Source organism: Gopherus evgoodei, chromosome 6 (assembly GCF_007399415.2).
Source record: "Gopherus evgoodei ecotype Sinaloan lineage chromosome 6, rGopEvg1_v1.p, whole genome shotgun sequence".
Taxonomy (NCBI): Eukaryota; Metazoa; Chordata; order Testudines; family Testudinidae; genus Gopherus; species Gopherus evgoodei.
In genome coordinates, this window is record NC_044327.1 from 126,143,367 (window position 1) to 126,169,875 (window position 26,509).

At 38.2% G+C, this 26,509-nt stretch overlaps 1 protein-coding gene across 2 annotated transcripts; it reads left to right on the forward strand.

Moving 5' to 3' along the window:
• Positions 1-467: 467 nt before the first annotated feature.
• SYT4 (synaptotagmin 4) lies at positions 468-11,534 on the forward strand. Of its 2 annotated transcripts, none has more exons than XM_030567715.1 (4): positions 468-816; positions 3,861-4,621; positions 6,212-6,332; positions 8,695-11,534. In XM_030567715.1, exons 1-4 carry the CDS (start codon positions 783-785, stop codon positions 9,000-9,002), a joined length of 1,224 nt encoding a protein of 407 aa, XP_030423575.1. In that variant the 5' UTR covers positions 468-782; the 3' UTR covers positions 9,003-11,534. The 2 variants fall into 2 exon arrangements, with proteins under 2 accessions (XP_030423575.1, XP_030423574.1); XM_030567714.1 differs by having other exon boundaries at positions 470-816; positions 3,807-4,621.
• Positions 11,535-26,509: the final 14,975 nt, after the last annotated feature.

Here is a 26,509-nt window from a genome sequence, read left to right on the forward strand (position 1 = left end):
TTGTGAGTGTTTTCGCATCAGACTTTTTTACAGTATAATCCGGGAGCTTTAGGTTCCAAATTGACAGGCAGATCCAGCTTTTACCCAGACCTGAAAGCAGCTCGGGAGACGAGCACACTATATTCTTGCACTTCCAAGGGGGAAGGGGCACTAGACACGGGGCATTTAATGATTTCAATCCATTATGTGTATGGTATCAAATATAGTGAAAACACATTCCTGAAATTGGAGCTGGGTGGTTTGACCCTAAGACTTTGCATCGTCTACTGCATCATTGCAACCTGGATATCAAATTAATAAATAATACTGAATGAAACATAACAGGGCTGTGGATCATACAAGGACATGTTTGGCTGTAGGAATTAGCATCTCTGTCTGTGTCAGGCTCAGAATGTGAGCTAATCTGCAGAAGAGCAGTTAAAATAATTGATGAGTGTGTGCTGAATCCCTAGGAGCGGAGGGGTGGGGGGGAAGGTGCTGATTTCAGCCCTGTAGCGTCAGGATTGCGTCAATTTGGGTTTCAACCACGTCTTCAGTCTCGGAGCCGAGCTACTCAGAAGAACCAAAACAGGAAGGGGTTGCAAATCACTGTGAAGAGGGAAGGTCTAAAAGCTCCCTTCCCTCCCCCTTCACAGCCTCCTCCTCCTAAACCTTCCCGATCTTTCATGTTTGTGATTTCATCAGGCTGGAAAAAATAGGGCTCCGCTGGGCTTGTGCAAGCTAAGAGCTGCGCTAAGGAGAGGAAGTGCTTTTCAGTACCTTGGACAGAGCACGCAGCAAAAATGGCTCCGATTTCAGCGAGCAGAGAAGAATTTGGTAAGCAAGTTCCATCCCAAACTTATAATGCCAGGCAATTTCCACCCTTAAGCCTGAGAGCTGGCTGGGCGTTTGTGTGAATGTTCCATTTCATGGTGCTAGGAGAGCTGACTAAGGGCATGCTTGAAATCTTGTCTAACCTATCTCCACAGCTGCCTTATATCTCTTTCAGAGGAATCCTTTCAGCACTTGAATCTTTTTTATGTCTTTGAAGTTCATAGATGTGTAATTTTCTTTTTTGTTTTTGCAGTCCAGGTACTGGCAAGCATTAGGACCTTTTTGTGTATTACTGATGCCTCGATTATTTCCTCTATCTGGAGGAAAGATAGCATACCCCAGAGTTGAGTTGTTCAAGTATATTACATGCCAAAGATCAAATCCTTATTCAAAATGCTCTTGGAATAGTTTTCACTCCTGTCTTCTTAAAGAGGAGAGCATATAAAATCCTATCCACAGAGATATATGTTCTTTTAATTGATGTTGCTAGGTGAGTGAATGTGTGATATCCCCACTTATTTTAAATGGACATCTTACTCCTGAGATAAATGTTGGTGCAGTGGATGTTAGTATAAAAGGATGATAATAATAAAAAGTTTTAAGTTCAATATTTTTGTTGTTGAATATAGGATTAACTTTATTACAGAAGGGGAGTTTCAGAAACATTCACATAAATAGTTGTGTGTGTGTGTGTGTGTGTGTGTGTGTGTGTGTGTGTGTGTGTGTGTGTGTGTGTGTGTGTGTGTACACACACACACACACACACATCTATTTATAATAGATAATATAATATATATATATTTACTTAGAGTTTATAAAAAAATGTTTCTGAACTATCCTTTACAAAATATTTACTATAGCAAGAGTGTAGATCTGAAATCACTCACTTGATTTAAGTGGAGTGAATCCTGATTTACATCTACGTTACTGAGATCAGAATCTGCTCTAGTATTAATAAATAACATTTCAAAGAAATCTGGCTTTTCTGAATGGCTGGATAATTGATTTGCCACATGAAAATAGCAACAAACACAGGCTGTTATCTAACTGAAGTAAATGTATAACAATGTTCTTTACCATTTCATCTCCCTGCCCACACCCCCATCATCTGGATGTTTCTAACTACATTTGTGACATCTTGCTCAACTGATGACTGATTTAATTATGATAATTAATTTAAAGTATCAATTTTGTCTTATCAATGCTACCAGAAGCTGTAGATGTCACATGTAATATTATTCACACTTTTATAAACAGTCTGTTTAAATGTGATCTATTGAAAAGTGTTACAAAAATGCAAACTGATACTTAAAACCTGTTTAAGTTGTGCCAATAATTATGATATCATACCTTGTTCTCTCCTATTGCATCTTACACATTTTCCATTTCTGAAACCTGAGGAATTGTTTAAACTCCGTGCCACGTGCTTAACTTTAAAAAAAATCACTTATTGATCATATATGTCATTTTATTGAGTTCTTACATTTAATTACAATGAATGATACAGAATAAGGGGAGAAGGAAAAATGATTCAACTGTTGGAAGAAATGTAGAGCCAGGCCTAACCCTTTAGCTGCTGGAAGTTTATCTCCTAATATCTCTTTCTAGTGCTAGTGCACACCAATACAAAAATAAAGATATGACAGTAAGTGAAAAGTAGTTCCATGTGTCTAGCTTTTAACTATACATAACAGACTCATTCATGTAGGACACCTGTGCTCTTTCTCAACCAGAAAGATCTGCTAATCATGTGTTAAAGAACCAGCACTCTTACATAAAGACCATAATTACCCTTATTCATACAAAACGTCATCACATTAATATTTTACTAGCCCCTCACTCTTACAAGTGATGTGGATTTAGCTATGATTGGTCTATTGTGGGATGTTAAAATTTGTTACTTATAGGGCAAATTGGATTTCCAGTTAGTTGTGCTCATGTGGCCCTTCATTGCATGCTTATGAAACACTAATAATATAACACTATCTGAGACCACTTTATCCACATTCCAAGTGAGATTGTAGCACTTGCACTGTTTTCCCCTTTGAAATGTAATTTTCAAATGCATGATTCATATGAACACGGGAGTGGAATCTAGCTCTAATGTGTTTTGTCACCATATATGATCTAATGAAATATTGTAAAATAAACAAGAACCCTCCTTCTATTGCTTTTAAATTCTCCATGACTTTGGTTAATAGTCAGATAGGTTCAATACTTAATGGATAGCAACACAGTGGGTTTTCTTGTTTTTAGAATTGAACATGAATGCATAATGTCCGGGTAGCAGGGAAAACCTTTATAGATATAATTATTGTTTCAAGGACTCACTCCTGCAAGAAGGTGAGAGCCTCTTAAGAAAGTGTTGAATACCATCTCCTTCTATTAAACTCAGCATCGTCATGAGATACCTCTGACCCCTTTTGAGATCAGAACACAAAACATTTACCTCATTCATTACACAGAGCAGTCCAGGGAGAAATATAAAAAGTAGATGGCATATATAAGTACTGCATATTTCAGATTCTGTTTAAGAAACAAAATCCTGGATACTCAATGCAGAAGCTACAGGAGTAAGCAGAAAATGTGTTTGCCTCATGGGTTCATACCTATTTAGTTGTGCTAAGTGAGCCTAGAAACTGCACATAGAAAGGAGCTATTTCAGAATAATTATTAATTATATTACATTGTCCTACTGTTTTCCTCCCACTCGCTCTGTTAACAAAAAATGAACAATAAATTAAAATAATTGGCTACACTGTATATGGAAAAGTACTTACACGAAGAGTCCTTCTTGTTGTGTGGCTACACATTTATACCTGCAGGTGGCGAGAAATATATACAGATCCTTTGCAACGTGTATAATGAAAAAACATTTCACTCTGCCTAGGTTGCTGCTCGTGCCATCTTTTTTGAGTGTTTTTCCTAATATATCACATTATTATCTTAAGCACTGCTGTTTTCATGTTTGTTACTATTAATTTGATTTGCAGATGAAATTCCTACAGTGGTTGGGATCTTTAGTGCTTTTGGCCTTGTCTTCACAGTCTCCCTCTTTGCTTGGATCTGCTGCCAGCGTAAATCTTCCAAATCCAACAAGACCCCTCCCTACAAATTTGTCCATGTGCTGAAGGGGGTTGACATTTATCCCGAGAACCTTAACAGTAAGAAGAAATTTGGAGCAGATGACAAAAGTGAAGCAAAAAGCAAATCAATGATGCCAAAGAATTCTCTCCACCTCGACCTGGAAAAGAGAGATTTGAATGGCAACTTCCCCAAAACAACCCCCAAAATCCAGAGCTCTCCAGATCTTGAGAAATTGACTCCAAAGCACTTTGTAGAAAGAGAGAAAGATTCAATATCCCCCGAGAGCTTAAAGTCCAACACTTCACTGTCTTCTGAAGAGAAACAAGACAAGCTAGGGACTCTCTTTTTCTCCTTAGAGTACAACTTTGAGAAGAAGGCATTTGTGGTGAACATCAAAGAAGCACGTGGATTGCCAGCAATGGATGAACAGTCAATGACTTCTGATCCCTACATCAAAATGACAATCTTACCTGAGAAGAAGCACAAAGTGAAAACCAGAGTGCTGAGAAAAACCTTAGATCCAGCGTTTGATGAAACCTTTACATTTTATGGGATCCCCTATAGCCAAGTCCAAGATTTAATCCTTCACTTTATGATCTTGAGCTTTGACAGGTTTTCCAGAGATGACATCATTGGAGAAGTCCTCATTCCACTTGAAGGAATTGAATTGTCTGAGGGAAGGATGCTAATGAACAGGGAGATCATCAAAAGAAATGTTAGGGTAATCTATTTTAAATAACTTTAAAAGTCCTGTGCTTTTATTATTTATTATTGTGCTATTATTTTACTAGTACATTAGATACTAGAGAAATAGTTAGTCAGAACAGCCATTAAGAAGCTTTAAATGATAACATTATGGGGAGACAAGCATAAAGTGCAATCAATGATCACTGCAGTGAGCTTGTTATAAGATATTGCTAATGGACCAAATCCTATTTTCTTATGCAATTGGTCCAATTTACTTCAATGGGACCACTTATGTTAGGTCAGCAGGCTCTGACCCAAATTAATCAGGCTGGCAAGAACAGAATGTACAGCTTTTTTTTCCCATTCTGTACTGAAGATGGGCAATTACAACTTGACTCAAAGCTCACTGAAGTCAATGGGAATCTTTCAGTTGACTGCAGTGAACTATGGACCAAGCCCTTAAAGATCAAAGATATTTATCCATTATTTTATTTGAAACCACTCACAAAATTGCATTGTTGACTACACTGTTTGATTTAAAATGCATTATTTGACCTTTGTATTATTATCCTGTATCTTAAGTATTGTAACAGAGGCTTCAGCTCTACTAATAAAAGGAAGACACTATGGGCAAAATCCTGGCCTCATTGAAATCTGTCAAAATTTCTTTTGGCTTCAGTGGGGCCAGAATTTCACCCTCTGTTTGTTATCCAGGTTCAGAATGAAAAGATATTTCAAAACCATAACAACTGAATTGTACCCACCAGCCCTTCCTGAGGATTTGGCATGTGTATTGATGTTAATGTAATTGCTTTCAAAAGATCAAGCATTACATCAAATTGAATTAATGTCTGCCAGCCAATATTCCTATCAGCAATATCATTCTTTCATAGTTTTAATGCTGGAGCACAACAGCTCTGTAATCATCTCATTGATACTGTACATATCAGAGAGGTTCAACCTTTTAGGTCCCTGTTTCTTTTCTTCTCTTTACTTGAAGTAAAGCCATTGTTCTTGCAAATTCAGATTAAATAATTATACAGCAGAACCCTGATTTCTTCTTCCTTCCATTTAAATGATAGTCCTCCAGAGAGTATTAGGGACAAAATTTCAATAAAATTGTGCGTCTATATTTGTCAAAAGATTTCATTGCAGATTTTGGTGAATTACATGTGTTTGATAGACCTTTTCTATTTTAGCTCTGCTTATACTCTTTTATTTTCACTGAGATTTATTTCCTATGATGTAAGTGTTTCAAAAATCAGTTTAAATCTTTATCTTACTATAGTCCATGTGAACTAATAGGTTTCTTCCATGACAATATATGCTTTCACTTTGTTTTTCTAATCAGTTTACTTAACAAGCCATTAACAAAGTTTTGTTACCAGAATACATTGGATCAAGTCGGGTAACATAAAGTAGCATAGCACTATGATAATAAATAATACTAATAATTCTACTCCTAACAATTATAATTAATAAATAGCTCCTTTAGAGCTCCTCCAGTGTGTTCCAACATCTGGTCTCATATGACTTTTTCAAAAAGTGTACTAATGACTCCAATTCACAGCCAAGATATTGACCAAGATATTTGCTCATAAAGGTTCTCTTTTTGTTTCCTCAGAAGTCATCTGGGCGTGGAGAATTACTGATCTCTCTCTGCTACCAGTCTACAACAAACACTCTCACCGTGGTTGTTTTAAAAGCCAGGCACCTACCCAAAGCTGACGTTTCAGGATTATCAGGTAATGTCTTTATTTATGAACGTGGAATAGGCAGAATTGTAAAAAAACATATTAAGCTTGGGCCTTTACAGATTAAAGATCTGTGCTATCATCCATGTATTCATGGGCGGTATGATCTACAATTCACTCTTACTTTATTCACAGAGACATGTAATATTTTACATTCCAAGTCATAAATGTTAGGAGTTTGTTCCTATATAATATATGCCAAGAAATTAAGTGGCCTAGCAGTTAATATGGAAGAAATCCTCTTCCCAATGAAGTCATTGAGTTTTTCCCTTTAATTCTGTAGGACTTCTCTGATATCAGCAGGATATTTTGTTGGGAAATACTGCAGATTTATAGTTTTATTGTAAATAAGTAATCTACAGGGGGTTATTACTGAGACAGACCCTCAGCTGGTGTAAATCAACATAGCTCCAATGAAGTCACATCAGCCCTCAAGTTGGCTCGTTACATGGTATTTGCAATGTAAGATAAATCACTTGTAACATGATATTTGTGCATTGTAATGCAGTGTCCTTGGGACGCACTGAGGAAAAGCAGGTTTTACAATCCATTTTCGTGGCTCTATTATGCTTCTGTTTCTTCTTATGGAACATCCATTGAAACCAATGGTAGATACACACAAACACAGCCAGACAGTATGGTATATTTATTCAATTTATTTTAAGAGAGTCATAAGTAAGGGCATATCCAAACACTGGGCACTCTAACATAATTTAATTTCACAGTAAAATGCAATGGGCTGTTCTTCTGTGCATAAAATAAAATCCTCTTTAACCCTCAACTCGTCCTGAATGCCCAAGAGAAAAGATGCGCCTTGCAGTGTACTCAGAAGGCTGACACATCTTACAAAGCTGAAGATGCTTCAGAAAGGGATCTCTACTTTTAGCACCTTTTCTGATCTCGGTTGTGTCAGCATGGGCCAGGGAGAAAAGAGGTCTCTCAGGTAATCAGATGCCACTCATAACAAAATAGACCCCGATGATTTTCTGTATGAGAGCACCCCTCTCCCTTTTACTGCTCGCCTTTACCTTCTCAGCAAGATAGGAAGTGATCCACTCAGGAGACTCCATAAACCACTTATTTGATGCCCCCGCATCTCAATAAAACCTCCTGGTCAGTGGTATAAAAGGCTGCTGATAGATATGGGAGAAGCAAACTGGACATTTTAGACATATCTATGGTTGGGAGATGTTAACCAGCAATGTTTATTTGGCCAGAGATCAAGAGCACTGTATGGCACTTTGAAGGGTATTGATTTTGATATATAGAATGCTGGAGTGGTGTTTGCGCTTCAGAAGGTCGGTTCTTTATTTATTTATTTATTTGAGGTTTATTCCTAAAGTATTGGTTAACTATAAAAGTATAGTATGAAAGTGGAAATACATTTCAACACACTTTGTCACTGTCATACTGCACTTGAATTTATGCAATACAATCTTTGTTTCTGTATTTCTGCAAAATATATTATCAGGCCAAATGGACGAGTAACCTTGTCATCATCCAGCTACTCCAGTTTGTTGTCTCCAGCCCAGCAATTCTAAATGGGATTTGTGTTTAGTTCTGATCAATGGTAGAACTTTCTATGAATTCAATGGAAGAAGAGTCAAGTGAAACTTGAATGCTGTTTAAAAAAAGCTATGTTGGGTTAATTAATAGGACTAATAAAATATGGACAAAATTTAACCTTTTGATTTGGCTACTTCATGCTGCTCCAATGATGTAAGGCAGTCATCAACTTGCTTAAGCCTGGGCATATATAGCATACCAACAAATCCAGCTCCACATTTGGAGTTGCTGGTTCAAAATAACCAAATTAAAATTTGTGGGGCCAAGTTAATCAAGTCCATTAAAATCACTGGAGTTACACTAGGAATACATTTTGTCCATTCAACCATTCCTTAAAGAAGAATTTTTTCTGGTTTTTTTTTTTTCCTCCTATGCATTTGCTTGCACAATTCTCATTAAGATGTGGCTTATGCTATACAAATAAGTGTGAATAACTAAGTCATATTAAACATAAACATAGAGTTTTAAATTTCTGCCAATAGGCAAATAGAGTTTTTTCCTTCATGTTTAATAAAGACCTAGATCTAATATTTATCAGTTGTGCTTTAATTTTTCAAGATTCATAGTTTAATTTAAAAAAAAAGACAACAAAGTTGCTGTTGTCGCTTAGGGTAAAGTTTTACAATTGGGACATTTTTTCAACATCTATTTGTTTGTGGAAATCCCTCATCATGTTGTCATTATGTTGGTAGAATATATTTTACCATTCATATGATCCATGAATTGCTGTTGGACAACAGTCAATAGTCTTGTGTTTTGTTTTTTTTTCTTTTGCTTGTCATTGCAGATCCTTATGTCAAAGTGAACCTCTACCATGCTAAGAAGAGAATCTCTAAAAAGAAAACCCATGTGAAGAAATGCACCCCCAATGCAGTATTCAATGAATTGTTTGTCTTTGACATTCCTTGTGAAGGCCTTGAAGATATCAACATTGAATTTTTGGTTTTGGATTCAGATAGAGGATCCAGGAATGAGATTATTGGCCGGTTAACCCTGGGAGCTTCAGCGGAAGGAACAAGTGGAGAGCACTGGAAGGAAATTTGTGAATATCCTAGGAGACAAATTGCCAAGTGGCATATGCTGTGTGATGGTTAGCAGCCTAGAAATGGGTCGGAACTTAACAAATATTTCCATAGGCAAGGAGCAATTTTCTTTCTGTATGATGCATAATTACAGGCTTGTAACAACAAGACACCTTTTTGTTAAAACTGGAGTGAACTATCAGAACAGAAGGCAACTAAATTTTCACATTAAACAAAGGTCTTTCTAATCCATAGAAACTTGACATAATTTCATATGATATTCATGTTCTGCTGGAGTTTACATAGTAATAGACTTGTGAAGCAGTACAAACTTCAATAAGAGCAGTCTATCTGTTATGAATAAATCACTGGAAACTGTAGATTACTACTCCATGCAGAAGATGATAACCTCATTAATATATATTGCTAGATCTAGGGAAAGCCTTTTTTTTAAGTCTAAAAATTGGGACTGTGTGAGGGGCAGGAAGAGGATTTTATTTGGTTTACCATTGTATCTGAAACCTTCTCATATGGAAATTCAATGAATTTTCGTAAGTATAAGGTACTTATACTTTGATTAAGCCAAATACAAGACATTTTCAACAACTTGCTTTGCATATCACATCAGGTGCAAATAGTTTTTATGTGTGTGAAATATTGTATAGTCTTTTACGTTGGGATTTTTATTATTATTATTGTTATTATTATTATTATTACAATTGATGAAATAAGTATGTTTTAAAAGTAATGAACAAATTAAAACTAATAGTTTTATAAGAAGGGCTCAGATCTAGGTGAGTGCATGTGTTAGGATTTGCGCTTTAAGTATGACCTGCAATTCCTCCCCTCTCCCCGCCTCACTCCACGCTCAGGTCACACATTGAGAATTTCTAACAAAGGTAAAACATTTTTACCAAGGTAATGAAATGTGAAGAATATTACAATGAATGATCTTTCACTTGTTATATTTTTAAAAAGGTTGAAAATATCTCAAATAAACTTGTCTACCATTTTTTTCTATTTGCTTCACTAAAATAAAATAAAATAAAAAAATAAAATAAAACACAAATTGTATTATATGGCAGAAATCAAAGTCCCCGCCCATTAAAACATACATGTGGGTTTAACTTTCTGCACTGTGCATAGTCTTACTGAAATCAGTAAGACTACCTACAGTGTATAAAATGAAACAGGTATTTACAGGATTAAGGCCCAAACTAGCATTATAACACATGCTAAATCGTATTAGATGAACAATTTTAAAGTAGCACTTCCTTTCAATCATCTTCATGTATCCATGGCTGATTGTATTAAAAAATAGGGAGAGGGAGAGGGAAGTAACGTGATTTCACTATAGTATGCAACATGTATGTATCAAGTGATTTAAACTGTGGTCACAGTGCCAGATTGGGGAACTAAGTGTAACACAAAGTAAACAAGTATAGAAATAAAACATTTGAGCCCTGTGAATCTTATTTATGTTTACACTGGGTACACTGATTTCTCATACAGTGTTGTCTGCAAATATTTGTCCTATGTTCCTTTTGAATGACAAGCTTTGTAAAGAATAATATTTGATAAAGAATTGTTAGTGGTGGAAATAAGGAGGATTAAAAATGAAGGGTCAGTTTCTGATACCTTTGCTCAGACTGAGTACCTCCTTCCTTCACAAGTAATCCCACTGAAATGAATGAGACTGCTTGTGAATTACGGTATTACTCAGTGTGAAGAAGGGTGGCAGAATAGGGCCGATGAAAACATTTTAACAATTGATATTGTATTAGACTCTCAATGAAGGCCAAATCCTTGAAGCCCATTGGAGTTTTGTTGTTGGCTTCACTGGGACCATAATTTGACCATAAAATGACAAGTGGAGGAGGCTGGAATGTTAAATATGCAAGAAAGAAAGAAATACTACTGAAGAATTCTATTTAGGTTCTTTCATGTTGTGTGTCAGTACTTTATCCAGCTTTAAGAACGTGTTTGATATCACAATGTTTATAAAGTTCTATAAAAATGCATTTTCAAAACAACTTATATATGCTTTTTATGACAAAACTTAGTGTAAAAAAATTGCATATTGTTTGTACAAAAAAATAGAAACTTTTGTTTGTTTTGTTTAGACATTGATTATCTACTTCAGGGCTAAAGTTTGCTAACCTTATGCAAACAGGGCCTGAGCCAAAGCCCAGTTAAGTCAAAAGAAAAGATCCCATTGAGTTAGTGGACTTTGGATCAGGACCATACAGTAGTATCTGAATCATGAATTGTCCCATCAATGGGACTGTTTATGGTAAATCACTACTCAGTATAATTAAAGGTGATAGAATCTAGCCCAAAGATAGTAGCATTATAGAGCCAGACTGCAATATCTTTACTAATGTCAAAAAAGAATGTTACACAAGTAATTCCACTCAAGTCAATGGGTTGTTATGTAATATAAGGTACAATTAAAGCAAGGATATAGTTATTACAAATCTGGCTCACAGGTAGCGCATCATCTCTGTTAATGTGATCAAATGATGAGATTTAGCATACATTCCTAGTGGATATAAAGCCTTTCATTCAGTAAAATAAAATTTAAAAAAAAGTCTTTTTTTTTTTTTTTTAAATCAGGCATGGGCTGTGGCCATCTTTCATTTTTCCATCCAATGTGATGTTGTCAGGAGGGTGTTTTAAAGTTTTTATAGCAGCCTACAGGTTAACATTTCTACCAGATAAATGACAGCTGTTGCGGGGGAGGGAAGATAGGGAGGTGGGAAGCAAAGACCTTTTTATTACACTGGAAAAATTGTAAATAGGATTTTTGTTTTTAATTTAAAGCAATGATTAGCTTGGAAAGTTGAGTTAAAATGACTTGTGACCCATTCGTAAACCAGACAGGGCAGGAATAAAAGTGGTCCTGCCTGGAAATGAGAATTTTTTCCATTTTATAAAGTATTCAATACTCAGTGTGAATATCTTGAACTCTGTTAAGGATACTGTACTGTATTAAACATGTAAAATAATGTTTGTCTAAGTAGCTTACTGAAAAAAAATCTGAATGGGAGGTTATCCATATTTGAAGATCTGTTGTAACTAAATAACTGATTTCATATGCTGTTGTAACTTGATAGAAGTTATTTGGGAGGAAGCATGGTGTATGAGGTTTTGTAAGTTTTTTGTGCCAGCTCTGTATGTTGTGCCATGTATGTAAGACAAGAATAAACTGCTGCTTTCATTCATCCCATCCCAACTCAAATATTCTACCACTGTATGTTTTCAATAGACTCAATTGTTTTGTTCTCAGTCTTTGTTTTTATACCTTCACTAGATAACAGATATTCCCTCTCATGAATCCCCACCCCCAAAATAACACTGGGGTAGATTTGTTTTACCAAAGGCCGTTTCTATATACCATTCTCTTCCCACCTAGATCCTTTTTCCATGCTGTTAATCCACAATATCTTTTCAGCACATTTGTTTTTAAAGAGGATTATGTATTTGGTGCTAGATTCTGAGCTGGACTCCACACCAGGTAATAAAAGCCTGGTTAGCCACCAATGTGGACTACCAGGACTTTGGTTCTAGAAGTGCAGAAGTAAACAGGGATGCATACCCTTTACTCCTTATCCAGAGAAGGTGAAAAGAGAAAACATGGAATCTTGCTCTATTCTCCCTACTAACTTGCCAGAAGTAAATGATTACCCTTTGGAAGGAAATTATGACTCAGAAGTACATCTCTGAGCAACAACGCCTGCCAGGGATATTCTGGGATGAAACTTCTAGTGCTGATTAAACTTTCCGTTTCCATTAGCCACCGAAAGGATACAGCTCACACAGAGTCAATGCTAATGCAAGATTCCCTGCACTGCTTCTTGCAAATGTGTATTAACTCTACCCTGGAAAAAGTTCCTTTGGGAGATGAAAGAGTAGTTGATTTTTTATGCCCATCCACTCCTCTCTCTCTCTCTTTCTCTCTCTCTTCTAATACTGGTAACAAAGAGGCAGGCCTATTACTGTCCAATGTTATGAGGCCCATCGAATAGGACCTGGACTGAAGCCACCAACCTGTCAGATGAAAACAGCTCTCAATCATTAGTGATTTGAGCTAAGTTCAAAATAGTAATCAAGTGCTTAAAGGTCTTGAGTCCATTATCAATCAACACAGCACCTACTCCCTCATTTCTACAAACCTTAGAAAGTCTTACTTGTCTTGATTGAGAATGCATCCTTTGTGTTATTCCAGGCTGCTCAAATAAACATTTGTTATGGAAGACATAGCTACAGTTTGTTTATAATTTTCCTCTTGTTGTTTACTATACAAGAAAGGGCATTCCTACGATTTGTCTACACATCAAAATTAATCCAGATTAAATTGGCATGCAAATGTAAAGCAGAATAACTATTCCTGATTAATTCCATGTGTGGATGCTCTTATTCCAGAATAAGAATGCTTTATTCCAAATAACCCTAATCCATTTCCAAAGTGAATTAAAGTAATTCAGAATCAGGGACATTTATTCATTCCAATGTTAATAGAATGGATTCTGCAGTTCTGTTGTTTTCTAGACAGCCAAGCATGTTGCAGACTGGCAGTAAGATTTAATGTAGTCCTGAAGACAATCACGGATATAGCCATCTGTTTTCTCTGACAGATGCTGTAAATATTTTAGTACGATTCTCAAAACACAGTTGGTTTTAAGGAAACAAATAAGAAGTATTTCACAGATATCAATAGCATTATTGATTCCTTTTCTGCGATGCCCTCCAAATGAGATTGCCTCTAGGATGGCGTGAATGAAATTTCCAAGGCGGACATTAATGAATGGACAAAGGAGCCTGTATAAGTCTGCATTTGAAGTATGTGTGTGTAGGGCAAATATGCAGCATTTTATATTCAATTTTCCTTCCAGATGCACAGGACAATATTTAACAGCTAGTATAATAGCTGAAAACTTTTTTTTATTCATTATTATTTTTCTCCCATTATCCAGGGTGGTAATGCTACTTTGGGGGCTACACTTTCCTCTAATAAATTCCTTAGAATTGTACAGCTCAATGGATATACATGGAAAAGAAAAGGAATGTGAAGCAGGAAATCAGTGTATGACCAGAGATAGTTATTCCAGGCTAAAACCAAGAGGTGATATTAGCAATGGTGAAAGTCAGAGAGAAATAAATCAGCATGGGCTGAGTGTGTGTCGCTATAAGGTTCTCAGGGAGAGGGTGGAAATGTGAATCTGCATCAGGAGAAGCCATCAACAGGAGTTTGTATAATGAAGTACGTTAAAGCCGCTACTGCTGTTATACATCTCCTCTTACCTGCTTTTCTTCCTATACCATGACCCCTACTGACTCCTCAGTGAGTGCATTAAACACACCCTCTCATCGACTTATGCTGATTTATGGCAGCTGATGGTGATTTACTCTGACATGAGACTCACACTGTGTCGCCTCTGAATTTGGCCCTACATCTACTTTGAATCAACTCTAAAGATCTACACAAGTCCCCAAGGTATTAAGTCCTGCCTCTTTTAATAGGTACCAAAATATCACTGGCTTCTGTTCCTGACATGCCAGTCTCCTTGTGGGACAGAGACTGTCAGGCAATCATTTTAGTCTCTACATCCTAAAGCTGCTCCTCTTTGCTAGATTGTGGTTGCTTTTCTGCTACTTTCTCAAGCCATTTAGCCAATTTATTCCAATCTACAAGTGAAAGAAGAGGTGGGGAAGGATGTGCTTAATGTTAATGCCAACTCCCTTCTCACAGTCAGTGTTACAGTGTTGATCTCAACGCAAACTGGTCTTTAGGTGATCAGTGGAAAGTTCCAGATCACAAAATTAGGGAATATCTGAAATTCACAAACGAAAGTTCACCCATCTCTGATTAAAACTGTAAAAATGCAACTAAGCCAAAAACAAACTTGTGCCAGATCTCAGAGGCTGGCCACTTTCAGTGGCCAAATGACAATCTCTTGAATAATGCTATCAAAGTACTCTCTACTGAGAAGAAACAGACTTTTGCCCACCCAAACTCACAGAGAATGAAGAGTTCTAATGGAAACTTTTCATGTTCAGATTCATTTGCAATAGAAAACGGTGTAATTTAAAGGCCAGTCTCCTAGGTCGTCTTCCATCCCAGGAGAACCTTTTTGCCTTCCACAGAGATGTACTTCACAACGCATTCTAATAGAGGCAGATCTTTGAGTAGAGTGAGGGCTCTTAGTATAACTATAATGAATCCCAGAAAATTACTACTACTGTGACAGGCTGAATGCCTGTATTCTTCCCTTGTACACTATTGTAATAATCTTTGTACAAAGTATGCCTTGTGAGGAATCATTTGAAAACTCTTAATTTCCTAGTCATTATTGTTCTGGTAAAATATGTGTGGCAACATTATATGTAAAGTTATCAGATTGCACTATATGGTGTTACTAAATCATGTTCCAAGTCTGGGAAGTAGTCAAACCAGTTCCTCAGGGACAAAAGGCAAGCTGACACCTCATCCAGGTGGAAACAAGGTCAGTGGATGGCTAAGTGGCTATTCATTTGCAGGAAAAGAAAGGGTCATGTGTGAAAAGAAACAGCATGGAGTTCCCATCCACACAGTCTGCCTGTTGCCATGCTCCCAGCTGATGCTTCTCAAAGAAGGGAGAGGACTATAAAAAGAAAAGGGAGCCACTCCAAGAGCACCACTCCCCCTCCCTCTCTCTCTGTCTGTCCATTGATTCATGGCACTAGAAAGAACAAAAGAAGCAGCCATTACACAAAAGAAGGGATCCTAGTGAGACTGAAAAACTTTGCTTTGAATTTATCATCATTTTTTAAGTTAGGCATTAGTTGCGTTTTATCCTTATGTTTCTAGTACCCATTTCTGAATTTGATGCTTTATTACTTGTAGTCACTTAAAACCTATCTCTTTGTAGTTAATGAACTCATTTTATTGTTTTATCTTACCCAGGGTGTTTTAATTGAAGTGTTTGAGAAAATCCAAACAAGATTTGTGCATTTCATTTCTATTAATAAAATGATGTACTTTTTATGAGTTTGTGTTGTCCAGGAGAGGGCTGGGCAGTACAGGAGACACATTTCTGGGGGGAAATCTGGCACTGGGAGTGTGCTGAGCCTGCAGTATAATTCAGGCTGATAAGAGCCTGTGTGTGACTAGCAGGCTGCAAGTGCACACTGACACAGCTGGGAGTGACATACGTGCTGGAGGCTGTTTATGGTCTAGAGGCCACAGCAGGAAAGCAGTGTAAAGGGCACCCCAACTTAGAAGGCAGGGGTGACACAGCAACCCACTAATCTAGAATGCACTCAGGGTATGTCACAACAACATAGTCCATAGAACATCTGGTCAGGAATTTTTCAGTAGAAAGGTATAAGTTCCTGCATCTCCCATATCCCAAGTGAGTGCCCTAACCACCAGACTACAGAGCTAGTCTTTTTTGCTGGCCCAATTAATATTTAATTATTTATGCAAAGTGGAGCAGTACCAAGAGAGAGCTCCCACATCTACCCCAGATTAACCAATAACATGGTAGTTAGGTCACTCAGCAACTAGGAGAGAAACACAAGTTCAAGTCCCTGCCCTGAATCAGGCAGAGCAAGGATTTGAGCCTGGGTCTACTACATCCCAGATAAAAGCACAGGGGAGTGGGAATGTCACTGCTTTTCCAAGAAAAACTTCAAAATAATTTGGGTTCATTTCAATGGGGAATGGGGAAAAAACTGAGATCTTGTGATGATATTAGGAAGCACAATCCCTAGAGGCTAAAGAAAGAGAGATAGTTACATGATCCTGTAGCTTTACTGAAGAGTCCCCTTTTATATTCCCATTACACCAATTTATTCCTTCTTCTCTACCAAAAGGGGCACTATGGGAGCTTGGTACAAACATTTTAAATGCTGCAAGACAGGCTAAATGTCCAAATGTTGAGAGTGCGGCATTTACTGGCTTGAGAATAGGGTTGGACCCAGGTATATCCTGAATCATAACCTTGGTTCTGAGAACTAATTCATTCTGTGGTGAGTGGGAAGTCACTCAACTACAGCTGTAAAATGGGTATGTAATATGTGCTGACCAATCGCTGAGAAATATTGTGAGAGTCAATTAAATAACATTGTAAAGCACTTGGTAGATTAAAAGTGCTAAGAATTAGTATTAAATGTGATTAGTCTGTGTGTTCTTAGCCTCGGTTTGCCAGAAGTTGGGAATGGGTGATTGAGGATGGATCACTTGATGATTACCTATTCTATTGATTCCCTCTAAAGTGCCTGGCATTGGCCACTGTTGGAAGAGAGGTTAGATGGACAAATGATCTAACCAGTACGGCTATTCTTATGCTCTTCTCATCTACATCCAGTGTATGGAGATATCCCTTTCCTCTTAATTTCTAAAGCACAGAGCTCCACAAAGCTAAGCAATATTTTTAAAAGGATAATATTGTCCAATAGCAACATTTGGAATTAGTGACAAAAAGTGTATTTGATTGTACTGACTGGTGTAGAATTCCTTTGATTATGCACTTATCATGCAGTGCATGGCACTGGAAAATATCATTAATCCACATACCCATAATTGAATTTGTCCTTTGCTCAAATCTAAAATAAACTCTGGCTAAGAAAAGCCGATAATGTGCACCATGAATCTCCTTTGAAATATGGACCCTAAAGGTGCTTCAAAACATGCACAAAGGAAATGTTACCAAACTACTTACAGTAAGTCATTTAGGTCCATAATATCAATTTATTTTATTTTTCCCTGTACTTTTTGTGTTAGAGACATGCCAAAACTGCTTTATTGTAATGAATGAGACAGAGAATTATGCTACAGTGTGCAGCGTTCATACCATTTTTATTCTACATAATAAATTTAAATGAAATATGCATGATCTGAACGGGTAGCTGCTATCTGAGCAGAAAACAAACATGTTCTTCTATAATCTTCATGCTATATTACCTTGTTGTACTTCATGCTCATCATTTGTGTGCCCCCGAGCCTTGCAATCAAAGTTTCTAAAAAATGATGTGTCTCACAGTCTTCCCAGAACCATATTGAATAGCATGAATTCCCAACCCCTATTTACATAAGAACACAGGAATTGCTTTAGCAAGCAGAAGAACCTTGGGGGAGGGCATGTACATATAGATTATCTGGTCTCACAGCTGCACTGGGAGCAGAAGTAGACAGGCTAATCATGATGTGGGTATACTTCCCTCTACCAGATGCCTCTTGTCCAGGTTGAACTTAAGTGTGTTGACAGAATACAGGGTACATACCCACAGGGCTCAGGTGTGTCTTTTCATCTACTCACCTAACCAGTGCCTCACCACCTACACTGCTATTTATACCTGTGCTAGGGAGGTGTGCAGTGTATGCACTGTATATGCTGTCACAAGTATATGAGAAGACATAGATCTGAGTAGTAGTATGGCTACACAATAGCCCATATTTACAGCTGGTTGCAATTTTTTTGACTGGACAGTTTTCAGGTAGAAAATATAGTTTCATTGACACTGAAATATTTTGGAATGTTTCAAAACAATGTTGAAACATTTTGAAATGTTTTGTAAGAATCTGTCCATTTTAGAGGGGAAAATGTTGAAATTAATCATTTCAACTTTCTAATTTTGTTTCAATAATTTCAAAATGTGTTCTTTACATGAGGTGAACATGTTTTGGTTTTATTAGAGTTTCAGTTGATTTAGTTTTGATTTTTATATTATCCTTAATATTTTGTGATCTGACATTTTAACATTATTGAAACAATACCTTATGAAAATGAATTGTTTTGATTGATCCAAATCAATTTTTTTTTCAAAATTTTTGTTCTGTGGGAATTTTTGCCTTTTTACTCTGATTTGGAATAACAACAAATTCCAAAATATCCGAATTTCCAATGGAACAGAACTTGTGTGTTCTGACCACCTCTACCCAAATTGCTTAACAACCTCTCCCAGCACTGAACATTCACATTGTCAAGAGGGGTGAGAGAACTGATCACTGTGGAACTTCGCCACTTGGGCATTTCTTGGTGAGACAAACTTTTTTCTCATCACCATGTTCGTAGATCCAGCAAACAAGAAAGATCTGAACCATTCTCATTCAACATTTTCTTGCTGTGATGGAGTGTGTCAACCCCACACTGACCCAGAAAGGATTAATGAGACCTGGTGGGCTCAGTATGCCTTTCTCCACTTCACCTGCAGTAGGCGTCAAACTTGGAGGGAGGATTAAAAGGGCTAAACCTGGATCAGGTGGGTCTGTCAGGGAAGGACGGCAGATCTGTGGCTCTCAGGGCTGGTCTACATTAGGGGAGGGGATCGATCTAAGATAACGCAACTTCAGCTACGTGAATAACATAGCTGAAGTCAAAGTATCTTAGATTGAGTTACCTACCGTCCTCATGGCGTGGGATCGATGTCCGCGGCTCTCCCTGTCCACTCCGCTACTGCTGTTAGCATTGGTGGAGTTCCAGAGTCGACAGGAGCACGTTCAGGGATCGATATATCGCATCTAGATAAGTCGCGATATATTAATCCCTGAGAAATCAATTGCTACCCGCAGATACAGCCGGTAGTGAAGACGTACCCTCAGTGAGAGAAGCCCAGCTGGAACCATACAGCTAAGTTGGGCTGCTGGCAGACAGAGCCTCCCTGAAGGAAGGTTAACCTACAACTGGAAGCTCAAGGCAGTTAGGAAGGAAAGTGGCAAGAAGGGAGTCTGCCCAAGGTTCTCTACACTAGTGAACATTGCCCATGCTTCTCTTCACTCATGGAGGGGCCAGATGTGCAGAATTCAAATGGAGCTACGGTGTGTGACACCAGGATCTGCCCTATAATATCATTGTGGATTTGTAGGTGACGCTGTTGGACTTTCACACATATTTTGTATTTATTTAGAATCCAGAGAGAAGGATCATTGTTCTCTGTCACAGTCATGACAGGTACATGCCATAAATGCACCACCAATAAGAAATGCCATTTATAGGGTTGTTTTAGTGGTTCTTTCTGGTAAGGCTGTAAACTCCAAATATTTTCCAAGCTGATGACACGATAGACAGAATTTGTCTTTTTGTCACAGATAAAAGGAGCTAAAAAACTAGGAAAGGACAGATGTGATTGCTGTGCTGATGGATTTGATAACAGGGGCTGAATAGAAGTAAGGAAATATGTTGCAGGGAGAAATAAGGGACATAAACAATAGAAATTTCTATTGGTCTCTCTGTCTGCCATAACTTAATCCTTTTATAGTGTCCATCCCTCTAAAACAGCAATTTCCTTAAAGTTTACTAGAGATATACAACCATTGTTCTGTCTTAAAATCATCATGACAGATCCTTAAAAAGAATAATAGGTGCATTAGCCAATTATGTGCCTGATACTGTCAGAGAACTGGAGATGAGGGAGGGTGGAGAAAATCTGCCTTTTCTATGAGCTGCCTTCCCAGAGACTTCTAAAGAGGAAATATATGTGGTATCAATCATATCTTTCCTCATTACCTGCCTTTCTGCATCACTTAAACACTAGCATAGGGTGAGCATGAACTACAAACTTCTCAGCTTCCTTGGCTGGCTCAGGGCCTGAGCTTGCAGTAGTCTCCATACATATGAAGTGTTCCCAGTAATTACTGGGGATCAGCCAAGACCAGTTTTGAAATGGTGGTATCTCTCTGGAAGCATATTCACTGCCTACTGCATGCACTGGGATGGCATTCAACTACTAGCCATCCACCACATGGAGTAATTAAGGCTAGTAGTCACAGTCCATTTTGGTCAATGTCATGGTCACAGGAATTTAAAAACCATAAATATCATGATTTCAGCTATTTATATCTGAAATTTTACAGTTTTGTAATTGTAGGGGACCCATCCCAAAAAGGGATTGTGGAGGGGTTTTAAAGGTTATTGTAGGGGGGTTGCAGTACTCCTATCCTTACTTCTGTGCTGCTGCTGGCAACGGCGCTGTCTTCAGAGCTAGGCAGCTGGAGAGCGGCAGCTGCTGGTCAGAAGCCCAGCTGTGAAGGCAGAGCTGCCGCCAGCAGCAGCACAGAATTAAGGATGGCATGGTATAGTATTGCCACCCTTACTTCTGCATTGCTGCTGATAGGGCGCTGCCACCAGAGCTGGTCACCGGCCAACAGTTGCTGCTCTCCAGCTACCCAGCTCTGAAGGCAGCGCAGAAGTAAGGGTTGCAATACTGTGGTTCCCCCTAAAATAACCTTTTGACTCCCCTGAAACTGCCTTTTGGGTCTGGACCTCTAATTTGAGAAATGGTGGTCTCCCCCATGAAATCTATATAGTATAGGGTAAAAGCACACAAAAGACTAGATTTCATGGTGGGAGACCAGATTTCATGGTCCGTGACGTGTTTTTCATGGTCATGAATTTGGTATTCATTAACAACACATCATCTTCTGAGCTTGGGAGGTGAATAAAAAAATCAGGGCTAGTTTTGATCTGGTTTATATATTATTAAAACCATCTTGGTTTGGGGCATTCAGGTAAAGGTCCAAATTGTAAGCCCCTTATTCACATATGTGAGCAGCTACTCACACAAGTAGTCCCACTGATTTCAACTGCTCATCAGTGTGTCAACATGGTGCTCACAATTTCTATGTGGATATTTCTCGCTGAGCCTTGGTCTCAATTCTATGAATGCGACTGATTAGCCATCAGATGGGAGGGAGGTGAAAAGTGAAACGACTGTTCTGCATCTTGTTCAAATGATACATCAGTAACCTAAAGTAGAGGACTAAGTAGCAAGGTGTGAAAATCTGCAGATATACGAACTCTAAGAAGAATCATGTCCAAAAGGAAGAAAAGGGATTCTGCCCTCAGTGGTCCCAAACTACAGGATGAATAAAGGGACCTTGCATGTGAGTTAAGAATGGAGATACATTTTAAACCATTCTTCCAATGTCTGGCAAGAGTTTCAAATGTAGACAGAACATTGAATTGAATAAACAGAGGAAATCAGAGTCAATCAGAATAGATATTTATGCCACAAATGAACGGTCAGTCAGGTCACAGCTCAAGCTTTGTGTTTTGTTCTGGTTAATATATTACACACGGGATATTGGAAAAGTGGGAAAAGTACAGAAGAGTACCAAAAAAAAAAAAGATTAAAATGCATGTCATCTATCAGGAATGACTATGTAATAATAGCACAGACTAAAGCAAGTTGTTACTGCTTGTTACTCGTATTAACTCTGCAAAGGCAACACAGATAAAAATGAGTGAGCTGGTTTCTGATCCTTTTCATGCGTCATTAATAGATCTGTTTATGAAATCAGCTGCACCTATGTAAACACATTAAAAAATGAGCTGGCAGATGAGAAATTATTGTGGGAATAATTTGGCCTGCCAAACATTTATTACTTGGGGTGGTAGCCAAGAAGCAATTATACATTTTAATAAAGATGCTAGTTCTTGACCTTAATACTGCAGAGAGGCCCTATTAACAAAACTCAGATCCAGACAGGAGTTCAGGCTTTGCCTTTCCACACCCACAGTGACTCCCAGACAGCAGCAAAAGAAATAAAGATGACAATAATCTGAAATAGAGTTTGATAAGCGCTTACAGTGGAGCTGGAACCATTTTTAGAGTGGGGATGCTGAGCTACTCCCTCCATTCCGTGTCCATGCCCCTCACCACCCCCTAGAGCTGGGGCTGGGAGCAAGGAGGAGAATCCAGTTAGAAGGACTGAGGAAAGAGGAGGTAGAGAGTTCCGTCACTATGGGAAGAACCTGGGAAAAGCAAATTGAAGAAGGTCACAGAGAAGGAATTGATCTCTGTGGTGTACCCTGGAAAGAGGGCAAGACACAGAGAGGCAGTCTAGAGGGATTGCAATTCCAGCAGAGGAAGAAGGAACTGGAAGGACCTAGAGAGAAGCCAGAGGCCTGAGAACTAGAGGAAAGCTATGTTAAGCATAGGCTGCAGGGAGGCAGCACAAGGGAATTGGAGGTAGGAAGTGGCCCATGAAAACAGCAGAAGGTCTGAGGGAGAAGACCTTGATGCCCAGTACTGGGTCCTTGGACCGGAACCCAGACTAGGGGTTGGGGATTGGGTTCCACTACCAGCTCAGAGGAAGGGGCATACAAGCCTGATGTAAGATCTATTGGGCCCAGGGTGTGCTGAACACTAAACTTGAAGGATGGCCCAAGGAATAGCCCAAGTGGTGGCAAAAAGATCTTTTGTGCTGGGACATTTTTATGAGATTTTAATATACTCTTGTCAACCTAGAAAGTGTCCAGAAATGACAGGACATAGCCACAGAGCTAAATCATGACAGAACCAGGTCCTTGTAGAGTCAAAGTGAAGGTCAACAGGAAGTGCTAGATGTGGAACTTCCAGCAGCTGATGGTGGTAAGTGCAACTAGTTCCACCATATTTGGAAAATAAAATGAGCTAATATACATAATTGTTTAAAAATAAACAGGTTTGTGGGAGAGTACCAGAGGAAAATATTAGAGAGACACGGTGGGTGAAATAATATCTTTTATTGGACCAACATCTGCTGGTGAGAGAGACAAAATTTTCTGAGCCACACAGAGCTCTTCTTAGGTCCGGGAAAGGTACTCTGAAGAAGAATGACCTGAAGAAGAGCTCTATATGTCTCTCTCACCAACCACCAAAGCTTGTCTCTCTCACCAACAAAAGTTGGTCGAATAAAAGATATTATCTCAGCACCTTCTCTCTCTGATATCCTGAGACCAACATGACCACTGCATAGAGGAAAATATGTCAGTCAAACATATTGTGTGGAACTTTAGAAGTTAAGAGTATTCTTGCAGTGTATATAAATGGGACAGACAAAGCATGCAGTTCAGTACATGCAATACTTAATTCCATGCAGAGCTCACAATTTCCTGGTGGTTAATTATCCCTATAATAACACATTCTGGGCATGCTTTTGAAAATGTAACCTATCTTTGCTATGACCAAATGAAAAAAAACAACCACCACCAGCTTTGCATCCTTTTTAGGATAAGGATAAATGGGGAATTTACAGAGTGCTTGAAGAGAAATAACTATTTATCATATATGGCATTTACATTCCTTGGGATTTTATCCATCATGAAGCCCTGATGTCCTTTTCTATAACAATTGAGTATATCATCAAAACTGCAAAGAGCCACTATGTTAACATTAAACTCAAACTAAACAAAGCCATAAAATGGCTTAAATTGTGCCTGGCTTTAAACTAACACATTATGGCTAATGCATTTGGCCTTGTGCCACTTTCTGTACTTGAGTAGATTAGCAAAAATAAAAGAGCTTTCAGGAGAGTTTTTATTTCTTTTTCTTTCTTTCTTTCTTTCTTTCTTTCTTTCTTTCTTTCTTTTTTTTTTGTTACAGGAACTGTATTAATGTCTGCTAATAAAGAAATCCCTGTGGAAACTATGGTCCAAGATGGGTGGGGTAGGGGAGAAATACACAAATATGTCCTTTGCAGTCAAATACACCACCATTGCCATATGATTTGCCAACAAGTCAATTGTAACTTTATAATACCTTTGTGTGGGTGAGGTGCTAGAAGGGGAGTATAGTCTTATGGGTAAAACAGTGTTTGGTAGTGAGGACACCTCTTGTTTTTGGGTTTTTCGCTGATTCAATGAGTGGCCTAAGGCAAGTCATTTAACACCTCACAATGCCTCAGTTTAGCTATCTGTTATATGGAGTGATATTACTGACTTGAGTCACAAGATTGATTGTCCTTGGCTGAAGGGTGCTGCGTTAGTGCACCTTACAATATTTCAGTGATTCCCTATTTCCTCCATCCACCCTAAAGGTCTCATTTTGGGTAGATCTGCCTTTTGGTTAAGGAGATCAAAGTAGGGTGGGTCCTGATAGAATACAGGGACTAATCCTCTGAAAGGAACTTTCAAAATATTTCCCTTCGTGGCCCGATTCCATCTACTTCACTCATTAATTTTGTTTTCCAGGGGGATCCTTAATACACAGAGAGCAGATATGGAGTCCTTGATTCTTCTGTGCAGCTGGAATTGGCCAGAAACAAGTCAAGCACTCCCAACTCAGGTCCCCTCTTTCTGAACAAATTTTTGTATTTATGTTTATCCTAAATAAACTGTCTGATGGCTGCATTCCAGTAACATTGTCCTTCCTGGACAGTACAGAAGCTTCAGCAGTAGCTCTTTGTTTCACTGAAAGTCTTTAAAAAGCTTAACCAAAGCATCCCAAGCAGAGCACTGGTGCATATTTACAGCTATTTGCATAAATGAACAAGTCTTTTTAATGATTTCAGACATCAGCTGGCTAATTTATGGAGACCGAATGTTCCCTAAAGAAGCATTGGTTGCATTGTGGTACAAATCTAATTGTTTGCCTAGGTGTTGTTTTTCTAGTGTGCTCTGAAATGAACTTGATTGAAAATGCACTAAGTGAATGTGTTAAATCCAGTCCTGGTGACCTGAAATGAAAGAATATGTTATTGTTTTTATTATTTTATTATCTATTATTTTATTAAACACTTTGTGCCCCCAAAAGAGATCAGGATCCCATTCAGAGATTCATGGGTCCTGATGCCAGAAAAGATAATTGTGTTTATCTAGTCTGACCTCTGCATAGAACTTCCCCAAAGTAATTCTTACAGCAGATTTTGTAGAAAAACATCTGGTTGTGATTTTAAAATTGCCAGTGATATGGAGAATCCACCACAACTCTGGGTAAATTGTTCCAATGGTTAAGTAGGCTCTCTGTTAAAAATGTGTGCCTTATTTCTAGTCTGAATTTATGTAGCTTCAACTTTCAACCTCCAACTTTCATTCTGTTAGAATCAAGAGCCCACTATAAAATATTTGTTTTCCACTTTGGTACTCATGGAATGTAATTAAGTCACTCTTAACCTTCACTTTGTTAAGCTGAATTGATTGAGCTCCTTGAGTCTATCACTATAAAACATGTTTTCTAATCCTTTAATCGTTCTTGTGGCTCTTCTCTGCACACTCTAAAATTTAGCAATATCGTTCTTGAATTGTGGACACCCAGAACTGGACATAGCACCAATGACAGGGGGAGGCATAGCTCAGTGGTTTGAGCATTGGCTTGCTAAACCCAGCCTTGCAAGTTCAACCCTTGAGGAGGCCACTTAGAAATCTGGGGCAAAAATCTGTCTGGGGTTGATCCCACTTCAAGTAGAGAGTTGGACTAGATGAGTTCCTTACCAACCCTAATATTCTATAACAGACATAGAATAACCTTCCTGCTCAAGATTCTTTTATTTAGCATCCAATGATTGTGTTAGCCTTTTCAGCCACAGAATCACACTGGGAGATCAAGATGGTTAGCCACCCCTCATCTCCCCACAAAAAAAAATCACTGCTTCCCAGGATAGAGTCCCTCATCCTGTAAGTATGACCAACTTTCTTTGTTTCATACACATGTAGCCATATTAAACCAGACATTATTTGCTTGTGCCAAGCTTACCAAGTGATCTAGACTGCTCTGTATCAGTGACCTGCCTTCTTCATTGTTTAACACTCTCTCAATTTTAGTCCTCTGCTAACTTTATCAATGATGATATTATGTTTTCTTCCAGGTAATTGATAAAAATGTTAAACAGCATAGGGC